This window comes from Siphateles boraxobius, unplaced genomic scaffold (assembly GCF_051911475.1).
Source record: "Siphateles boraxobius isolate OS27281-9 unplaced genomic scaffold, OSU_SipBor_1 90, whole genome shotgun sequence".
Lineage (NCBI taxonomy): Eukaryota > Metazoa > Chordata > Actinopteri > Cypriniformes > Leuciscidae > Siphateles > Siphateles boraxobius.
In genome coordinates this window covers 102659-122726 of record NW_027509220.1, presented here as the reverse complement: position 1 = coordinate 122726, position 20068 = coordinate 102659, and the positions used below count along the sequence as shown (strand labels likewise).

At 42.1% G+C, this 20068-nt stretch overlaps 1 protein-coding gene across 1 annotated transcript in view; it reads left to right on the top strand.

Annotated features, from left to right (window-relative positions):
* LOC143733111 (chymotrypsin-like protease CTRL-1) overlaps positions 1-20068 on the top strand; it is a 63940-nt gene that overhangs the window by 40875 nt on the left and 2997 nt on the right. The window contains exons 3-4 of the mRNA XM_077224679.1: positions 6573-6735; positions 6878-7152. Coding sequence (XP_077080794.1) covers positions 6573-6735; positions 6878-7152 — 438 coding nt within the window. The remainder of the gene's footprint in view (positions 1-6572; positions 6736-6877; positions 7153-20068) is intronic.

Sequence of the window (20068 nt, the reverse complement as noted above, 5' to 3'; positions counted from 1 at the left end):
TTTTTAGATGACTTGTGAAGGTGTTGCACCATATCACATTACAGTAGTTAAGATGTGGTTCAAAGAGAGTTTTGAACAACATGAGGAGGGCAGACAAAGGTAGAAAATGTCAGATCTTATAGAACAAGCCAACATACTTTGATAGTTTGTTTACAAGATGGTCAATATGTCAAGTCAAGTCAAGTCAAATATATTCATATAGCGCTTTTCACAATACAGATTGTATCAAAGCTGCTTCACAGTATCAATCAAAACAACTTAACAATGTTTGTTTATTACTGGAAAAAAAGACATCCTAGTTTGGTAGAGCTGATCAATGGTATGAATGGTACGACATTTAAAGTTAAGAGAGTCGTCAATGAGGACCCCCAGAAATTTAGTGGAATGCACTCTTTTTATCACCTGCTCATTAATTTTAATCAGGCAGTGAGCAGTGTTTTTTTTTTAACCAATACATTACGTAAATTAAAATACAATACAGATTTACACAAAGTTTACAAAATATCCACACAGAAAAAAAAAATACAATGAGTTTAAAATGTATAAACAAACCAATTAAAAACTAAAAGTCGAGATCTACCTACCATTAATTGAATTAAGTGTATATGTCCATCAGCATGTCAGATATTCTTTTTTTTAAAGCAGCTAAGGAAATTAGCGCAACAATCTTACAAAAAGTATGGCTAAATTATACAAATAAACACAGCAAACCTATTTTAGCCATATCACATTTGAAATCATAATCATAATCACAATCACAATTAGAAAATTTCAATTAAACTTCAGGAACAAGGTTGAGAAACACTGCCCTGAAGGTACTCAATAATGTTTTAGAACAGTGCCACCCTCTGGTCAAAATTCATAATGAAACTACAAAAAAAAAATAAACGCTTATAGCTTTTGATTCCAGTAGTATCCAGCTGCAGACCTAGCCTGGTAATACCAGACTCTGCTACTTCACTTTGCTTCGTACACAGAGTCTGGGATAGCATAATAGAGAAGTGTTTTCTCTCTCGCTAGGGGGCGCGTACTGAAGTTTAAAATCATTGGTTACCCGTAAGCCAATCAGATAAGTTTGTTTATGACGCATGTTATGCGCCGACACAGCCGCATCGAACCACAGACATCATGCATCGAACTCAAATCTATGATCGAACTTCCACTGTAAACACTTGATGATGCGAGCGAAATACCCGAGTGAACATGGCTGTAAACGACTTTTTTGATCTGTGAGTGATGTAATAGAATGACTGCTGCGCTTGACAGGGCACAAACGAGCAGAGAGAGAGAGAGAGAGCCCCGGCCGCGCGCGCGCACTCCCACGTCTACAAACAACACGAGCGCTGTCTTGCTCTCTCTCCCTCGCGCATATTCATAAAAATCAATCGACAAGATAGTAAGAGGTCGGAAGACCGCGGTTTCACGTGGAGCATTTGGAGATTTTTAGAGATTATAGACTCTAGGAACAACATCTCAATGAACAACATCTCAACTATAAAGGCCTGTCTCATATAAGTTAGACGCCTATCTCAAGTACAAGCCGGTGCAGTTCGACGATTTGGGCAAATAAAAGCCCGGGCTATTATTTGAAGTTTTACGGTATTTAAGACCTGGAAAAGAAAAGAGACACTGACCTGTCAAAAGGCTCCCCAGTCTCTCGCTGACGATCGGTAATAGTTGATAAATTAAACTTTTCCCAAAGGGAGTAGGGCCACAACATCACCTCCATTCAAAATGTTTAATACACACTCTTCGTGTTCGGGCTTCAGTTTGCTAATGCCGGGAATATTCTCCACAACAGAGCGAATTGCATCCGCGTCTCCATATCAGCGGTCGTTTTCGATTTCCCTGACCTAATCTTAAACACGGCGCTTAACGACTACGTCACGGCTTTCAGCCCGCCCTCTGTTCGTTGATTGGCCAGGCTGTTTTCAGGCCGGTGGAAAACAGAAAGATAGGCTGCTATCTCAGACTGACTACAGGAGCGAAATGAAATTAGCGGAAGTAGGAAGTCTGACGTAGTCAGGCTACTGCAGACCCGCAGCACCACCAGTTTCAGAACCCCAGAGCCAGAACCGGAAGTAAGGGGCGGAGCTATACTCTTTGGCCCAGTCCCAATTCGCATACTATCCGTCCTAAATAGTATTCGAAAATAGAATTAGTACGTCCCAAATCGTAGTATGTTGAAATGAGTGCTCCAAAGATACCCGGTTGGTCTACTATTTCCGGTCAGAATCCGAAGTGCAGATCGATGCACACTCTAACGGCTAAAATAGGCCTATGTCACGAAAAAATTGAAGACCGGAAGTTGGTCTTTTAGTGGGGATACGGCTCTTCGGGTTAGCGTTTTACAATGGCGTTGTCCGCTGGAATACATCTCTCCGCAACCTGCCTGAAGTCACATATGGCGATGTGGTTCGGATGGTAAATGAAAACTCTCAAGAGGGAAAGCGTGAAAGCTGAAGTATGGCTGTCTACGTCCTGATGCAGAGCAACCCGGTTCACTACAACGACAGCTGCGGTTGTAGCCTGGCGTTCGCCAGAAGAGTAAACGTTTCTATAGTAACAGCGAGTTGGACCAATCAGCACACGTTGCTGCTACGCTTAGGATTGGGGGTAGTGTAGTTTTTTTTTCATAAGATCGCGGATAAAACACGTTTTTCTTAAAACAAGGTTGATTTCATACGAACTTATAGCTTCTACAGGAGCAAAAACCTTTGTGCTCGTGGTCAGTCTACCTCGGATGGTTTAGACATTATGGCTGATAATCTAAATCCTTATTGAGAAATACTGTTGACCGGAAGTTCTGTATCCCTACTCCGCGTTAATAGGCCTATTGCCCACAATCCATCGCGCGTAGGACGAGGATTCGGTTAGAACTACAAACACGAGTGAAAAGTGTTAAAAAACTACAGACATGGAGGACGCGCGAGTCCGGCGGTTATGTAGAGAGATTTAGATAAAGGGGTTTGAGTGATTAATTATCAGTATCTAACCTGACGAAAAGGTATTTATTCAACGTTGTCTACATTATATTGCATCTGCAGCAGCATTGTGAACTTTTGAAAAATACGTTTAGCCATTACCTTTTAAATGCATCATTATATTCAAATTGCAAACGCATGAGGGGAGTCTCCGCATGAAAGACCCACGACTGGCAGAATTAGATTGAATGGAGGATTTTAACTGTTGCAAGATGATTGACAGGGCAGTTTACGGTGACAGGAACGTACACGCGACAGAGCTGTCCTTTAAAGGTGACGTGATAGTATGTCCCAAAGCTTGCCTACTCTTTTGCTACACACTCAAAAGTATGTACTTTTTCTTCACAAAAAGAGTACATACTTTTAGGTCGTAGTATAAGTAGGCGAATTGGGACTGGGCCTTTGCTTACGTTCTAACACCAGCGCCAGGACCGGAAGTGAGGGGTGGAGCTTACGTTCTAAACCGAGTAACGCCACCTAACGTTTTGGAGCGTGATTTGCTTTGACAGGAAACGGCATGCTTTTATTACACACGAAACGTCATACTTTATACATATGTTATAATGATACATTAAGGTACAGTACAATAAGCATTTTAAAACATTGATTTTGTGTAATATAATTGTATATAGTTATCCGTTTCATTGTATTATGAGAGTTACTTCCTGATCATAATGGTGAAAAATAATGCTTGAAACTTATGGGCATTTTATATAAAATATACTTTATTTCACAAGAACATGTGCAGCATGCATTTTTCTTTATGTAAAATAATGTCAAAAATCTAAAAAAGAGAGAGAAAATTCGGCATTGTTTTAAAAGAAACAATAAACATGTATACCAATGACCAATTCACCCCAGGCCCATTTTATCATGACAATCCTGTATAAATTTATAAATTTAACTTACAATGTATCAAATGAGGAACTCACTCTTAGGCCCATTTTGTCCTTACATTCTTGCAAAAACATGTCATCCCTGAACACAAAATGAAATAGAAAGGGCTCTCTGGAAGCTTCTGATTATTCACTGAGATTGTTGAGGGCCTTTTCCTTGTCGATAAAGTTAAGCACAAGTTAAATGTTTAGCAGATAAATGCAGAACGTAATATATGCAATAATTTTTCACCACATGATGTCAAATACGTTAGACAACTCAACGTGCTCTCCGGCATGCTTGTCTCACTGTCAATAATTCCGCCCCTCCCTCACTTCCGGTTCTGGCACTGGGGTTCTGAAACTGGTGGTGCTGCGGGTCTGCAGCTGGATATCTCTTTGATTTATTTAGGCTATTTTAACGAAACTGGTCTTGATTTATTACTTGAGTCATACCAAGAACAATGAAACCAGTTATGCCATATTCAGTTGAACTTGCTATAGGCCAACACCATTTTAAATTTCATTGAAAACCTACTTTTTCAAACTCCTACACTGTTGGCCCGATTTTCACAGAAATCGGCAGAGATCATTTACAGACCATGCTTGCAAAAATGTATTTAAAGCTTTTTGATAGAAGAAACCGTTCTCAATTAACCCATCAATGAAATTGATGGCATGGTGGCAAGTTGATTCTGAGGCTGTAACTCTGCAACGCTTTGGCATATTGACACTAAACTCTGTATACCTCCTATAGCCGCAAATAGGGCGCTATTTGGGACATCCATTTGTAGTATCCGAAACCATAGTGTTCCATCATTATTGATAACCTTCACAAATGCATTATTGATAACCATAACCATCATTATTGAGTGCACTTATCCAATCCAACATTGCACTGCAATAACAAGTGTACAACCGATGTACGCACAACTGCTGTCCGAATTTGCTCACTCGTTTTTCATTTACGCCTTCAAGTGAACAGTATTAGTGGACTAACGTAGTGAATAGTGAATGAGGGTTTAGGGAGCGATTTCGAATTCAGATATTGTCTCCTCACACTGAACACACATCAATTTGGTTAAAGCACCATCTATTAGTCAGAAGTGATAAGCAATTTTATCATAGGCTATTACAAGTTATCGTATTTATGATTTTTTTTTTAGCAATTTTGACTAAAATTATCTAAAATGCCTTTAATATACTCATTGTTGCAGTTTCTCAGAAGCTCCCAGCGTTGCCTGCATAACTTATGATTTTTGTGCTTGGCCCCGATAATTCAATTAATAATTAAGTTATTATCGTATTACGGTGGCCGAGAGGTGCAAAACAAATCACAATTATAAAAACAAAATAACAATTATAAAAACAAAATAACAATTCAGAAAACACAACGACATTTCAGAAAACACAATAACAATTCAGAAAACACAATAACAATTCAGAAAACACAACAACAATTCAGAAAACACAACGACATTTCAGAAAACACAATAACAATTCAGAAAACACAACGACAGAAAACGGAAAAGGTAGGTACATTTTGAGAATGGCAAACTTGTCGCTGATTGGACGAGACACCTGTCAATCAAGCTTTACAGGAAGTAAGAAATTTAAACGTTACTTTGAAGAAGGACATTCATATGCCGTGATTGTGGACATGCTGGCGACATACCACGACATTAAAATGAGCTTGTGCTCAAATGGCTTAAGTTTATCGCACCCATCAACATGCCAAAGATAGTTCGGTCCCATGGAGTGATATGCAGACATCCCAAGTCTCCCGGAAGTTCCCCACATATTGATAGCGGCTCCCTGATGCCCGCAAATTAGTTAAAAACTCGGAGCTCTAGAGAATCTAGAGCTTGCGAGCTCCAAACCGTGTAGCACACGGCAGAGAGGTAGAGACAGAGAGCGAGAGACCTTGCGTGTGTGTGCGCCTCACGAAGCGCATGTAAATATTTTTTAGTAGTCTTGTAAATAGTTTTAATATCGGGGTATGTCGCCAGCATGTCCACAATCACGGCACATGAATGTCCTTCTTCAAAGTAATGGTTAATGTGTTCCATTTTCGCATTTAGCAAAACAAAGTTGATCACAAATTTCTTACTTCCTGTAAAGCTTGATTGACAGGTGTCTCGTCCAATCAGCGACAAGTTTGCCATTCTCAAAATGTACCTACCTTTTCCGTTTTCTTTGAAATGTCGTTGTGTTTTCTGAATTGTTATTGTGTTTTCTGAATTGTTATTGTGTTTTCTGAATTGTTATTGTGTTTTCTGAATTGTTATTTTGCTTTCTGAATTGTCGTTGTGTTTTCTGAATTGTTATTTTGTTCTTATAATTGTGATTTGTTTTGCACCTCTCGGCCACCGTAATTATTAGATTAAAATATAAAAATTACTGAAAAAAACAAACTAAGAAATATGACTACTGCATCATTTCACTGTAAAATAAAATAATAGCCTATAATAAAAATAATGATAGCCTAATAATAAGTATTATTTAAATTTTATTTTACATTACACCTGTAATATTGCAATACTAATATATTTGGCCATCTGAATTCCAGGCTTTTCTCTGAAACATGCAATCTATTCTACACAAATATTTAAATAGCAGTTTTTGCGATTTGATAATCGCACTAATCCATATCACGTTTTCGGTTCCATAGTTGTGCAGCTCTAATTTGTGATCTATAATTTATTGTCTGCAGATTGTGGTGTAGCTCTCCTAAACACACGCATAGTGGGCGGCACTAACGCCCCTGCGGGTAACTGGCCCTGGCAGGTCAGTATGCATTACAATGGCAGACACATCTGTGGGGGAACCCTGATCCACAACCAGTGGGTGATGACAGCTGCTCACTGCACCGAATCGTAAGAAGGATCGCATGATTCTTTTATATTTCTTAACTTAACTTTTTCACTGTTTCTGTTTCTTATAAACCTGCTTACAAATGTACTGAAGCTTCTCTGTAGTGCAAAGCAAATGTTTATTTCCAGCTGTCTATTGTAACAGGACTAAAATCAACAGCTGGAGTTTGTACTTGGGAAGAGAAACACAGAGCACGTCTGGTGTCAACACAAATGAAGTGAGAGTTAATGTTCAGTCCATCATCGTCCATCCAAATTACAACAGCAACAATATCCATAATGACATCTCCCTGATGAAACTGAGTCAACCTGTGACCTTCACTCCATACATCCGTCCGATCTGCCTGGCATCTAAAGGAAGTGTCTTTCCCAACGGCACAACTTGCTGGGCTACAGGTTGGGGAAACATTGGCAAAAACCGTGAGTGTCCCAAAACTATAATACACAACTTTAAGATATGTATTTTATGCAGTGTTTTTTTTAAAATTATTATTTATAGTAGTTATTATAGGTATATGTGGCCATTTTTGTTCAAATTTTTTATTTTATTTTAAATTATACTATTTACTTTAATTTATTTTTATTTCTGCTTTAGTTTTAGTTAATTGCATGTTTTTTTTTCTTTCCAGTTAATAATTTTAGAGCTTTAATTTAAACTTAAAAGTCAACATTTCAAATTTTTAAAAAAGTTTTTCAACAAATATTTTTTTTAGCTTGTAAATTATTGTAATTAACTGAAATGTTGGTAACACTTTACAATGAGGTTCATTAGTTTACATTAGTTCATGTATTAACTAACATGAACCAACCATGATGAATACATTTGTTACTGTATTTGTTAATCTTTGTTAATGCTAGTTAATAAAAATAAAGCTGTTCATTGTTTGTTCATGTTCGCAGTGCATTAACTTATGTTAACAAGATTTTAATAAAGTATTAGTAAATGTTGAAATTAACATTAACAAAGATTAGTAAATGCTGTATTAGTGCAGTTCATTATTAGTTCATGCTAAGTAATGTAGTTAACTAATGTTAACTAATGAGCCTTATTGTAAAGTGTTACAGAAATGTTTTTAGTTTTCGGTTTGTGTGTAGTTTGATGCAGGACTTTTACAAGTTCTAACATGTAAAAACAACAACTCTGCTTTAATTATTTACCCTGCATCCCTATAGATTTCATATTTTAATATCCATATGAAGATTTTAAATTATATGACAGCCTGAGAACACCAGTGAATCTCACAAAGCTTAGGAATTTACCCAGGGCAAATTTCACCCCAGATGAAAATTGAAGAAGTAGAATTTGAAGTCAAGTCAAGTCACCTTTATTTATATAGCGCTTTTTACAATGCAGATTGTATCAAAGCAGCTTCAATAACATTAAAATAATACAACAAAGTTTGTTTCAAGAAGAAAATTGCATCATCGTCCACCTTAAGTAAGGCAGATCAATAATATTGTTGAGTATTAAATGTCCCCAACTAAGCAACCCAAAAGCCAAGGTGACAGTGGCAAGGAACCAAAACTCCATCAGTGACAGAATGGAGAAAAAAAACCTTGGGAGAAACCAGACTCAGTCGCTCAGTTCTCCTCTGGCCAACGAACAAACAGTGTATGATTATGATTCATGCAGCATTACAGGCCAGAAGTCAGATTGGATCAGAACAGTCAGAATATTTATCAATTTCAAGTTGGAAGTCAGAGTCATCACGCCGGTATGGAGACGAGTTTGTTGAGGATTGGTGCCGATGGCTGTCGTGTCGATAAGGCCTTTTATTCAAGGTCGATAAGAAAACCATTTATTCAGAACCATTTTCATTACTGTAATATAAATAGAAAGTATTTATAAATCATTTTAGGATTTATTTTACCCCATTTAAAGCGGCACTATGCAGGATTTCCATTTTTGTCAAACAGTGACCCCTAGAGTCGCTGTAGAGAACTTGTATTTAAAGTTGTACTTGCAGAGCGTATCTGCACTCACAGCCTCTGTACTTTATAATAAAGTAGCCTACCGCGTTAGGCTTACCTGAGCCTAAATATCAGATGACATCAATAAAGTTACATGTACGTCGCATTATTTCGTAACAATGTCCGTTATGATGTTGTTAGACATGGTTATTGCAATTTATCATAATAGTTTGCAAATTGCGCTCATTTACACTATTTACAACGTGTAGGCTTATTTATGTCCTGATAATTATGTGAGATATTGACAACTGTTCACATGATAATCGCAGGAATCAACTTTAACAGTGAAAGCCTGACTGATTGGGACTCTTATCCGGTCAGATTCTCGTTACCTTTTTCTAGACTCTTCCGACCACGCTTTCTTAATTTTTTTCGCCATTCTGAAAACGCAGGTCCGATGTTTACTCGTGTCTTACTCCTCGCTCGGTCAGTCTGCCGTTTCCTCTTTCTCTGTTCCTCCGACAATGCTTTCCTAGCTTTCTGCTTCTTATATGCCGGTTTAGCCATCACGATAGTTTTTCTTATAGCTAGCTGGATCCTGGATGGGGGATGCATGTATGCGTGTATGTGTGCAGTGTCGTAAAGCAATTTGTTACATCGCGAGAGCTGATATCACGCGATACTTCCTGACGCGGCCCGCCAGCCCAAAGTTGCAAGTGCGGTTTTTCCACTCACAGGCTCCCAGTAAGGGTTGGGGTTTTTATTAAAAATACATAGGCTACTGAGTTACTAAAAAAAATCTTTGTCAAAGAATACACTTGTTTCCATTTGTTTAATTCCAAGATCTGAGGTGAACTATCCATTGTTGCTACAATACATTGTTGTTTACAGCTACTAAGCTGGGAGCGCTAAATGATATTCAAAGTCACATGACATGTTTTGAACATTAAATAAAGCACATAAACAGTACCTGAGATTATCATTGCCACATGCAAGCTGTGTCCCAGTGTGAAGGGTGCATACTCCGAAGGCCGTATTTGAAGGCCGATTACGTCACAGCGACGCGACGAAGGATGTCCCAATTCAAAGGCTGCATCTTCGAAGGCCGCATTTTTAAGGACGATTGGATCACCGCGGCGCGATGAAGGCTGTCCCAATTCAATTCTTTACCCTTTGAAGGCCGTATTCGAAGGCCGGTTGCGTCATCGCGGCACAACGAAGGCCATCCTGATTCAAAAGTGATGCCAAATACACCCTTCATCTCCCAGTGAAAGAAAGGATACATAAATGGATCCTTGGCTGCGTTCCAGTCCACTTTTAGACACGCACTTGCGAACTTCCCTAAGCACTTCCCCTCGGGGGAATCCCTGCCGCCATTTTGAAGTGCGTTCCACTTCGTGAAGTGGACAAGGGAAGTTTCTATGGGCTGCGTTCCAGTCCACTTTTAAACACGCACTTGCGAACTTCCCTAAGCACTTCCCCTCGGGGGAATCCCTGCTGCCATTTTGAAATGCGTTCCACTTCTTGAAGTGGACGAGGGAAGTTTATATGGACAGACTCTCGCTCCATCGATTTTGACCGAGGGAGTGAGTCTACTTCATATGTACACTTCAAGCAGCTTCATATACCACAATGCAACAAGATTATGACGTCACCGCAGATATCGTCTAATCACCACAGCTCTATTACAGTAAATATTAATTAGAATTTTTTTTAATATAAAACAACCCAAACACGTCTACATACATTTGGATGCTGCATTAAACAAATTCTTAAAGGGAAAAAAATTTGGAAATAATAAATCAACTCTATAGCTGATTCCAAGTGATCAAGCGCTTAGGACGTTCCAGTTCAGTTTCCGCCAGTAGTGGGCACTCGTGCAACGTAAGCAATGACGCACATCCGAGTGAACGAGACGGAGGGAAGTTAGCGAGTGAAGGGCATGTCAATTTTGGACTGGAACGCAGCGCAAAACGGCCTATCCACCGAGGCACCCGCTCATTTTGGATCAACCCGCGCATCACTGATGCCTATGTATGTTTTCTGTTCTTTTCATATTTTATTACATTATTTACGCAAGTTAACACCCAGTACTTGAACAGTTTAAAGTGTAATCCGGCAATTCAGGAGTCAGGATGCAGCCTCTGAATTGGCAGCAACCAAACCAGCAAACCAGTTCTGGCCATGGCCATGGCCTTGGCTAAGCCAAAAATACATGACCCGGCGGTGCCGGGGGTGAAACATCCTCACCATGTCCTCCAGTAAAATATAAAACATAAAAATGACAATAGCCAATTTTGGCTCCATAGCTGTTTACTCAATTATATCAAATGAATTTTCTGGATGGCAGCTGTACTCTCGAACTGTTGCTTGGCGCCAGGAGCGGTAATCAGTAACACCTGGTTGCGCAATTAAGAAATCCTACGAAGGCTATATGGTGCGTCCTTCGAAGGATGCAACCTTCACATTGGGACACAGCTGCAGTGTTTGTCGTTCCAGCGCAACGTCGCAGAAAAACAGAAACCTTTTCTAAAATAGAATCGTTGCGTGTTTTACTCTGTTTAAAACTCTGATTAACATGGAAAAGATACCTTTTATAGCTCGTCGCGTTGCATGTAGTTAGGACACGGTGTTAAAGCTAGAAGAACACATGAGCAGCTGTAGAACATTGATTATATGTTCTTAGTTATATCAGAATCGCAATTGTACTTTTGGGGAATCCGTAGTTAGAACGTGGAACATATACAGTCAGTGATAGTTGGTCTAAAACTACATGTGATTAGGGTTTCCAGTTCTCCAGTAAAGAATCAACGTTATACCAAACTGAGTTACATGTCCATCATTACACATGGTGTCAAAAGATGGTTAGTGGAAAAGAGAACGCCTTTGAAGAATGTTAAGTTTCAAAAAGACTTGATATCGTCAGAATGGCAGAAGGCCTACGAAGACCTGAACGGCTAGTGTTTGATGATAACATTAGTGAGAACTGGCGCGTATTCGAGCAAGAATACAATATATTTATAGCAGCTGCTCACTCAGACAAAGATGCCAAGTCGCAGGCATTTATTCTCCTTAATTTGGCCGGCTCAGAAGCCATCGAGCGGGAGCGCGCGTTTGTGTATGCACCAGCCGTGTTACGAAGACTAAAATTACACAAGGATTTAAACAAAGATCCAACTCTGATCGCACAACCTCTCAGATCATAGTAAATTGTGTGTAATAGTTGTGGAGGCAAGCATGAAGCAAAAAAGGAAAAATGCTTAGCTTATGGTCAGCAGTGCCACAAATGTAAAAAATAGAATCATTTCCAAAAGTGCTGTTAAACTACACCAAAGCACATGCCAAATAGACGGGGAAGAGCTGTAGACCAGCTCAAACCAACAGAAACTTCTACAGATAAATGCAGATGAATCCTACTATGTGGATGGAGTTTTCACTTGAAAAGGCTGCTGTACGAACAGTGGAAAAGAAAACCCCTCAAAAGACTGAGCTAATTTGCACTGTGTACATCACGGACATTCAGTTGATCTTAAAGTAGACACAGGGGCCAAATGTAATGTCATTTCTGAGACTTTGTTCATGAAAAAAAAAAAAGCAGACCAAGCTAATAGCCTATGGAGGTGAGGAGATATCCACAGCAGGCTTTGCTACTTTCACCTGCCACTCATCACAAAGGCCATATAACCTCTTGTACTACGTGATAAAAAGAAACGTGCAACCATTGATAAGTCTGCCAGACTGCTTACAAATGAAACCTGTCTCGTTCAACAAAGAAATGGGACAGCAGATGAAGTTTCAAGCTTTGCAAACAAAATTCATTCAGAATATTCAGACCTTTTCAAGGATGAGATTCGTAAACCTCCAGTAACATATTCAATGAGACTGAACCCAGCAGTGCACCCAGTTGTAAAACCTGAACGCAAGATCCCAGCAGCCATGCAGGGCAGGGTCGAAGCAGAATAACGAAGAATGTTCAATATGGGTGTTCTTACCCCAGTCTCGCAGCCCACCGAATGGGTATCATCAATGGTGGCAACCCACAAAAAGAATTCAGAGGAGATAAGACTATACATTGAGCCAAAAGACCTTAATAAGGCAGTCCTACGTCCGCACAACCCCATGCGTACTGTAGAAGAGGTCGCATCTAAAATGCCGAATTCCTCTGTTTTTTCCATCTTGAATGCAAAAAGTCCCTTCTGGCAAAATTCTCTTGATGAAAAATCATCAATGCTGACAACGTTCAACTCCCCATTTGGGAGATGCCGATTTCTATGCATGCCATTCGGAATCAGCACAGCAAGTGAGGTGTTCCAAAGGACCATGGAACAAATATTTTCAGGTTATCCATGTGCTATAATAGTGGATGACATCCTTGTGGGAGGAAAGGATGTGGAAGAACATGACGAAAATCATAAAAAATAGCTGGATCTTGTACAAAAGTTCAACCTTAAACTTAACCCTCTCAAATGTAAGTTTCGTCTGTCAGAAGTATGCTATGTAGGACATGTGTTCACAAGTGATGGATTGAAACCAGACCCTTCAAAGATCAAAGCCATCACAGAGATGGAAGTCCCAGAGAGTCACAGCTCTACAACGCTTTCTAGGGATGGTTAACTATCTTGGAAAATTCATTCCAGGTTTCAGGGACCTCTCAGCACCCTTACGAGAGCTGACTCACAAAGATATTGAATGGTGCTGGCTTAAACAACATCAAGATGCATTCAACAAGCTAAAAGAGGTCATCACAAGCCCACCAACACTGAGATATTATAACGTCCAAAAACCGGTTACACTGACATGTGACGCTTCACAGTATGGACTTGGTGCGGCATGCCTTCAACAAAATGCTCCGATAGCATATGCTTCACGTACCCTCACACAAACCGAGAGACAATATACTAAAATCGAGAAGGAGCTTCTTGCAGTGGTGTTTGCATGTGGTAAGTTTCACGACTACATATACAGGAAGAAAATCTACATTGAAACAGACCATCAGCTATTAGTGACAATACTCAACAAGCCACTGCACATGGCTCCAGGACGATTACAACGCATGATGTTGAGGCCCCAGAAGTATGACTTCGTGATAAGCTGTAAAAGAGGAAAAAATATGTTTCTGGCCGACACTCTTTCACGTGCCCCCATGAAAAACACAGAGGTGTTAAGCAGTGAGAAGGCCGATTTTGAAGTAATGTTTGTTGAGTACATCTCGCCATCAAGGTTCATCGAGTTGGAAGAGCACACAGCCATAGATCCAACTTTGCAACAGCTTTCCAGGACAATACAACAGGGCTGGCCAGACCGACAGACAAAACTTTCACTTGAACTCCACCAGTACTTTCCATACCGAGATGAGCTGACAGTGAAGGATGGGGTCGTGATGAAAGGCCCAAAAGCTGTGATCCCCAAATCACTGCAGAAAGAATACATCACTATTCTTCATAGAGGGCATCCCAGAGTAGAATCAACAAAACGCAGAGCACGGGGTGTGGTGTTTTGGCCTTCAATGAACAAGGACATTGAAAAGGAATGTGCTTCATGTTCTGTCTGCAATGGTATGAAACAGCACCAACAAAAGGAACAACTGTTACTACATTATACTCCAGAACTTCCCTGGTCAATTGTTGGAACTGATCTATTTGAATGGAACGGCCAACATTATCTTTTTCTGGTGGACTCATATTCAAGTTGGTTCGAGACAGATATTCTTCGCAGTCTGACATCGACACTGTGATTACAAAATTATAGAGACACTTTTCAGTATGGCTGTACCCAAAAAGTGATCACAGACAACGGGACACAATTTTCCAGTCAACAATTTAAAAACGTTGCAAGTTCCTGGGATTTCATACATGTTACAACCAGCCCAGAATATCCGCAATCTAATGGATTAGCGGAACGAGCGGTGTGAAGCGCAAAAGAGTTGATGGCAAAATCAAAGGGGTCTGAGGGGTTTTCTGGGTCCTGGAGGTGTTCTGAGGTGCTCTGACATTTGTGCTTTTTTCAGTTATTTATAAACATGTTAATGGCAAAGGTGTAAATTCACTCTATATAGCACAAACGGGGCTACCGTAATATCTGAGCAAAATGTATGTACATGTTTGTATTTTTGAGAGAATATTGTTTATGCATGGTTATTGAAAAAACTAAAACTCAAAGTGTCTGAAATAAGGCCACAAAACACATACTAAATATGTGTCTACAAGACTTTTGACTAATGGGCATTGTTGCCTAGAGTTTTTGCTTCAAAATGATCTGAAAATCATTTATTCTTAAGTGCTTTGTTCTAATCACGATATTGAATAGAGTCTATAAACCGCAAAAAGACTGTTTACATATGAATTGCGTGTCTGTGTGACACGTAACGCGTAATGAGGTATAATGAGCTGGAAAGAAAAATACTGACATCTCTCTCTTTTCATACAGATTACATAAACTGAGAATATTTGTTTTTTTATATAAATTACTTCATTTAAAAGAAGAGAATTTCAGCTTCATAAAGATAAATCTCTCGTATCTCTGTGACAAGTATTGACAGAGTTACAGTTCATTTTTCGGACGCGTTTCAGAATGGACCTCACTGACGAGAGAAGGTAAAACGCGCATCATGTTTATTTTTCTTTATTTGACGAAAAGCACAACACTTTGTTTTTATTGTGAGTACCCACAAAAAAAATAGACAATTAACAGGATGTAATGATGTACAGCCAACAAGCTTAGGCTGGATATTCAGGTTTCCCTTTCAAGGGAACTCGAGCTGCGTTGAGACGCGGTGGGAACGCTCTGCGTGATTGCGTCGTGAAGCAATTGTATAATCAGTCCAATGGAAGAACGAGACGTCATAGGCGGTGACGTCATAGACCAGGAAGCTATAAAGCACACCAGAAATCAGACCGCGACAGCTTCTGTTGCCTTCAGCAAGCGCTCTCTGTATACTGTTCTTGTCTATTTATTGTTGTCTGTCACAAGCACATTATCTATCTATATATATATATATATATATATATTATGGCGAAACAAGAATTCAAGCGTTGTGTTGTCCCTTGCCCTCGTTTCATCACGGGTGGGGACACACATCAGCTTTGTGTTGCTTGTCTGGGAGTGAAGCATGCCCAGTCAGTTCTCGAGGGAGCTGACTGTGAGCATTGCGAGAAGCTGTCCGTGAGGACGCTCCGCTCTCGCCGGGCTTTCTTTGAGGAGGACGGTTCGGTTCGCGCTCCCCGAGGTGCGGGTCCTGCTGCTGTCGAGGCATAGCAAAGGCTTTCATCTTGGGGTTCGCATATGTGTCACAATGTTGGGTTTGTGTTCCCCAGATGTCCACTAGATGTCCTCCTTCCCCACGGTGTCATCCACTTTATGAACTGCATTTCCCACAATCCTTGTCTGTGCCCATCACTGCATCATTGCTCTCAGCTGTTCCCCATCATCATTGCACTCAGCTGTTCCCCATTATCATTGTTAGTTCTGTGTTATATATACCCTGCCTGTTTAGTGTTTGTTACGGAGTCCTTGTTATGTCTGACACTTCCTGGTCTGTTCCTGATTGTTCTTTGTGTTTTGTTATTTTTGTATTTGGATTGTTTACACGGTATTTGACCTTTGCCTGGACTGGATTTACGCTTTACGGATTACCCATTAAACAATCCAAATACAAAAATAACAAAACACAAAGAACAATCAGGAACAGACCAGGAAGTGTCAGACATAACAAGGACTCCGTAACAAACACTAAACAGGCAGGGTATATATAACACAGAACTAACAATGATAATGGGGAACAGCTGAGTGCAATGATGATGGGGAACAGCTGAGAGCAATGATGCAGTGATGGGTACAGACAAGGATTGTGGGAAATGCAGTTCATAAAGTGGATGACACCGTGGGGAAGGAGGACATCTAGTGGACATCTGGGGAACACAAATCCAACATTGTGACAATATGGATCTAGTAGCGGGGCTTGAGACGGGCCCAGCCCTTTCTCAACCCTTACCTGCTGGATCCGGTGCCTCTGCCCAGGAAGGAGCCTGCGCTGCGGCTTCTCCTTCCCAGGTTGGGGCACCATTGTTGCGGCTATCCAGTTCTGAGGATCTGGATGTCGTCGGGGGGGGGGGTGTTGAGTTTTCGCCAGCTCATGCCTCCAATTATGATGAGGAGCTTATGGAGGTTTTATCTCGTGCTGTAGCTAGATTAAATATTGAATGGCCAGCCGATGATTCTCTGAGTGTTACTAGAAAAAGTTTATTAGATGAAAGATTTTTACCATCTAAAACACAGCCTCCACGTCGGGGACTCCCGTTTTTTCCCGATCTCCACAATGAGGTTTCGAGATCGTGGAATAAACCGGCGTCATTCAGAGTATTTAACCCACAAACTTCCTGTTACAGTAATGTTCTGGGTGCATCTGATTATGGTTATGTTAAGGTGCCTCGGGCTGAAGAGACGCTCGCGAGCTATCTCTCTCCCAAGTCATCGTCATCATTAAAAACCCCGACGTTACCCACCAAGCCATTAAAATCTACATCTTCGCTGGTGGGTAAAGCTTATTCGGCAGCAGGTCAGGCTGCGTCATGTCTGCACACTATGTCTATACTGCAGGCATACCAGGCTGATCTGCTGAAGGATATCGATGAACGTGAGGAAGTCAGCGCTGACGCAATTCGAGAATTGCGTCGCGCAACAGACCTGTCTCTCCGGGCCACCAAGGAGACGGCCAAATCAGTGGGCCGTTCTATGGCAGCCCCGGAGCGGCATCTTTGGTTATATCTGTCTGATATAAAGGATAAAGATAGGTCTGTTCTTCTGGACACGCCACTGTCACCTTCAAGTTTGTTCGGCGGCGCTATCAACTGTGTCGTCGATAGGTTTCAAGAAACGAAAAAAAAATCGGCTGCGTTCCAGAGGTTTCTTCCTCGACGTTTCAACATCCCCGAGACTGCTGGGTGAAAAATGATTATTAAATCCGAGCAGTCTCATCCGAGTACAAGCTCCTCACAGCACAGAGTGCATCAAAAACAGAGCGTCGCCACTCGGGCTCCTCCACAATCTGGGGAATCTGGGTGGCGGTCGCAGTCCAGGCCAGCTAGGGGTAGGCAAGATCTGAGGACTGTCATCTCTAAGAAGGCTTGGGCTAAGAAGAAGTCCTGACGCCCAAGGCGTCAGGCTTCTGAGGGTGGTCCCCTCCGAGGAGGGACGATTTCGAGAAATCGTTCATCCTCGGCACCCTCTGGGGGGCGATTCTCTGAGGAGAGTTGCAGCGCTGCCACATCGGTTGTTCCCTGCCGGTTCGCCGCTTCAGGGCGCCGAGGTGTCAGCGTCCCCATACGATTCTCCGAGGAGGGTCGTAGAACGGTCAGTTCGGTTGTTCCCTGCCGGTTCGCCGCTTCAGGGCACCGAAATGTCCGTACAACCGAATCCCGAGGCCAGTCTCGAGAGACTGGTCCCCTTAGTAGAATTTCTGGCAGCGTGGAAACTACTGCCAAATATTTCTCAGTGGGTCCTGCATATAATAGAAAAGGGTTACAGAATTCAGTTCGCTTCTCGTCCGCCCAGATTTCAAGGGGTCCTTCCCACAGTGGTGGACCCAAGGCAGGCTCGGGTCATGGAACTAGAAGTACTGACGCTTCTGCAAAAAGGGGCTATAGAAAGGGTTTCTCCTCCCAGCAGAGAGTCAGGGTTTTACAGCCGTTACTTCATTGTTCCCAAGAAGGATGGGGGGGTTGCGTCCTATTCTAGATCTGCGTCAGTTAAACAGCAGAGTTCAGAAACTTCTAGACAAGTTCTAGATGCTTACACTCAAACAGATTGTATCACAGATTCAGTCCGAGGACTGGTTTGTCACAATAGACTTGAAGGACGCTTACTTTCATGTATCCATTCATCCTCATCACAGGAAGTTCCTGAGGTTTGCTTTCGGGGGCGAAGCATACCAATATCGGGTCCTTCCATTCGGCCTAGGTTTATCACCCCGCACCTTTACGAAATGCGTGGATGCAGCGCTGGCTCCTCTGAGACTCCAGGGCATTCGCGTATTAAACTATATCGACGACTGGTTGATCCTGGCTCGTTCCGAGCAGTTGGCAGTTCGGCATCGAGATGTCCTTCTGTCTCACTTAAAGAGGTTGGGGTTGCGGCTAAACACCAAGAAGAGTGTGCTCCTCCCAGCCCAGAGGACCACTTTTTTAGGGGTGATGTGGGATTCGACAACTATGCAAGCACGATTGTCTCCAGCTCGTATTTCTGCGATTCTCACAGCCGTAAATATGGTAAAACTAGGCCAGTCACTCACTGTGAAACAGTTCCAGAGACTGGTGGGTCTCATGGCAGCTGCGTCCAACGTAATTACTTTTGGCCTTCTGCACATGAGACCCCTGCAGTGGTGGCTCAGGACCAAGGGGTTTTCTCCGAGGGGAAATCCGTTTCGCACGATCAAGGTCACGCGGCTATGCCTACGTGCCTTGGTCATGTGGAAGAAACCTTGGTTCCTCGCCCAAGGCCCAGTATTGGGGGCTTCTTGTCGACGCGTAACGCTATCGACGGATGCTTCCCTCACTGGCTGGGGGGAGGTCATGAGTGGCCGCTCGGCGACAGGTGTCTGGCAGGACCATCAGCTTTCGTGGCATATAAACCGACTAGAGATGATGGCGGTATTTCAGGCTCTCAAATACTTCCTGCCAGACCTGAGAGGCCATCATGTGCTCGTCCGCACAGACAACACATCGGTGGTCTCTTACATCAACCATCAGGGGGGTCTGAGGTCCCTATTATTATGCAAACTGGCTCATCAGATCTTCCTATGGGCCCAGGGGAAATTACTGTCACTCAGGGCAGTTTATATTCCAGGGTATTTGAATGTGGGAGCAGATATCCTGTCAAGACAGGGGCTGAGGCCCGGGGAGAGGAGACTTCACCCCGAGGTGGTGGAGCTCCTATGGGAGAACTATGGTCAAGCTCAGATAGATCTTTTCGCATCTTACGATACAACCCATTGTCCGCTTTGGTTCTCCCTCACATATCCAGCTCCTCTCGGACTGGACGCTATGGTACAGGAGTGGCCGAGGCTGCACCTGTACGCATTCCCCCCGATATCATTGCTTCCGGGAGTTCTGGAGAGGGTTCGCCGGGAGGGGGCTCATCCATTATTAGTAGCCCCGCACTGGCCGACCCGAGTGTGGTTCTCGGACCTAGTGTCCCTTCTGCACGGCTCTCCCATGGAGATTCCTGTCAGGGGGGACTTGTTATCTCAAGCAGGGGGCACGATATTTCACCCTCGCCCGGAGTTGTGGAAACTGTGGGCTTGGCCTCTGAGGGGGCCCAGCTCTTAGAATCCGGTCTCTCGACTGAGGTCGTTGAGACCATCCTTCAATCCAGAGCTCCTTCCACGAGAAAACTATATTCATTGAAATGGAAATTGTTCTCTACATGGTGT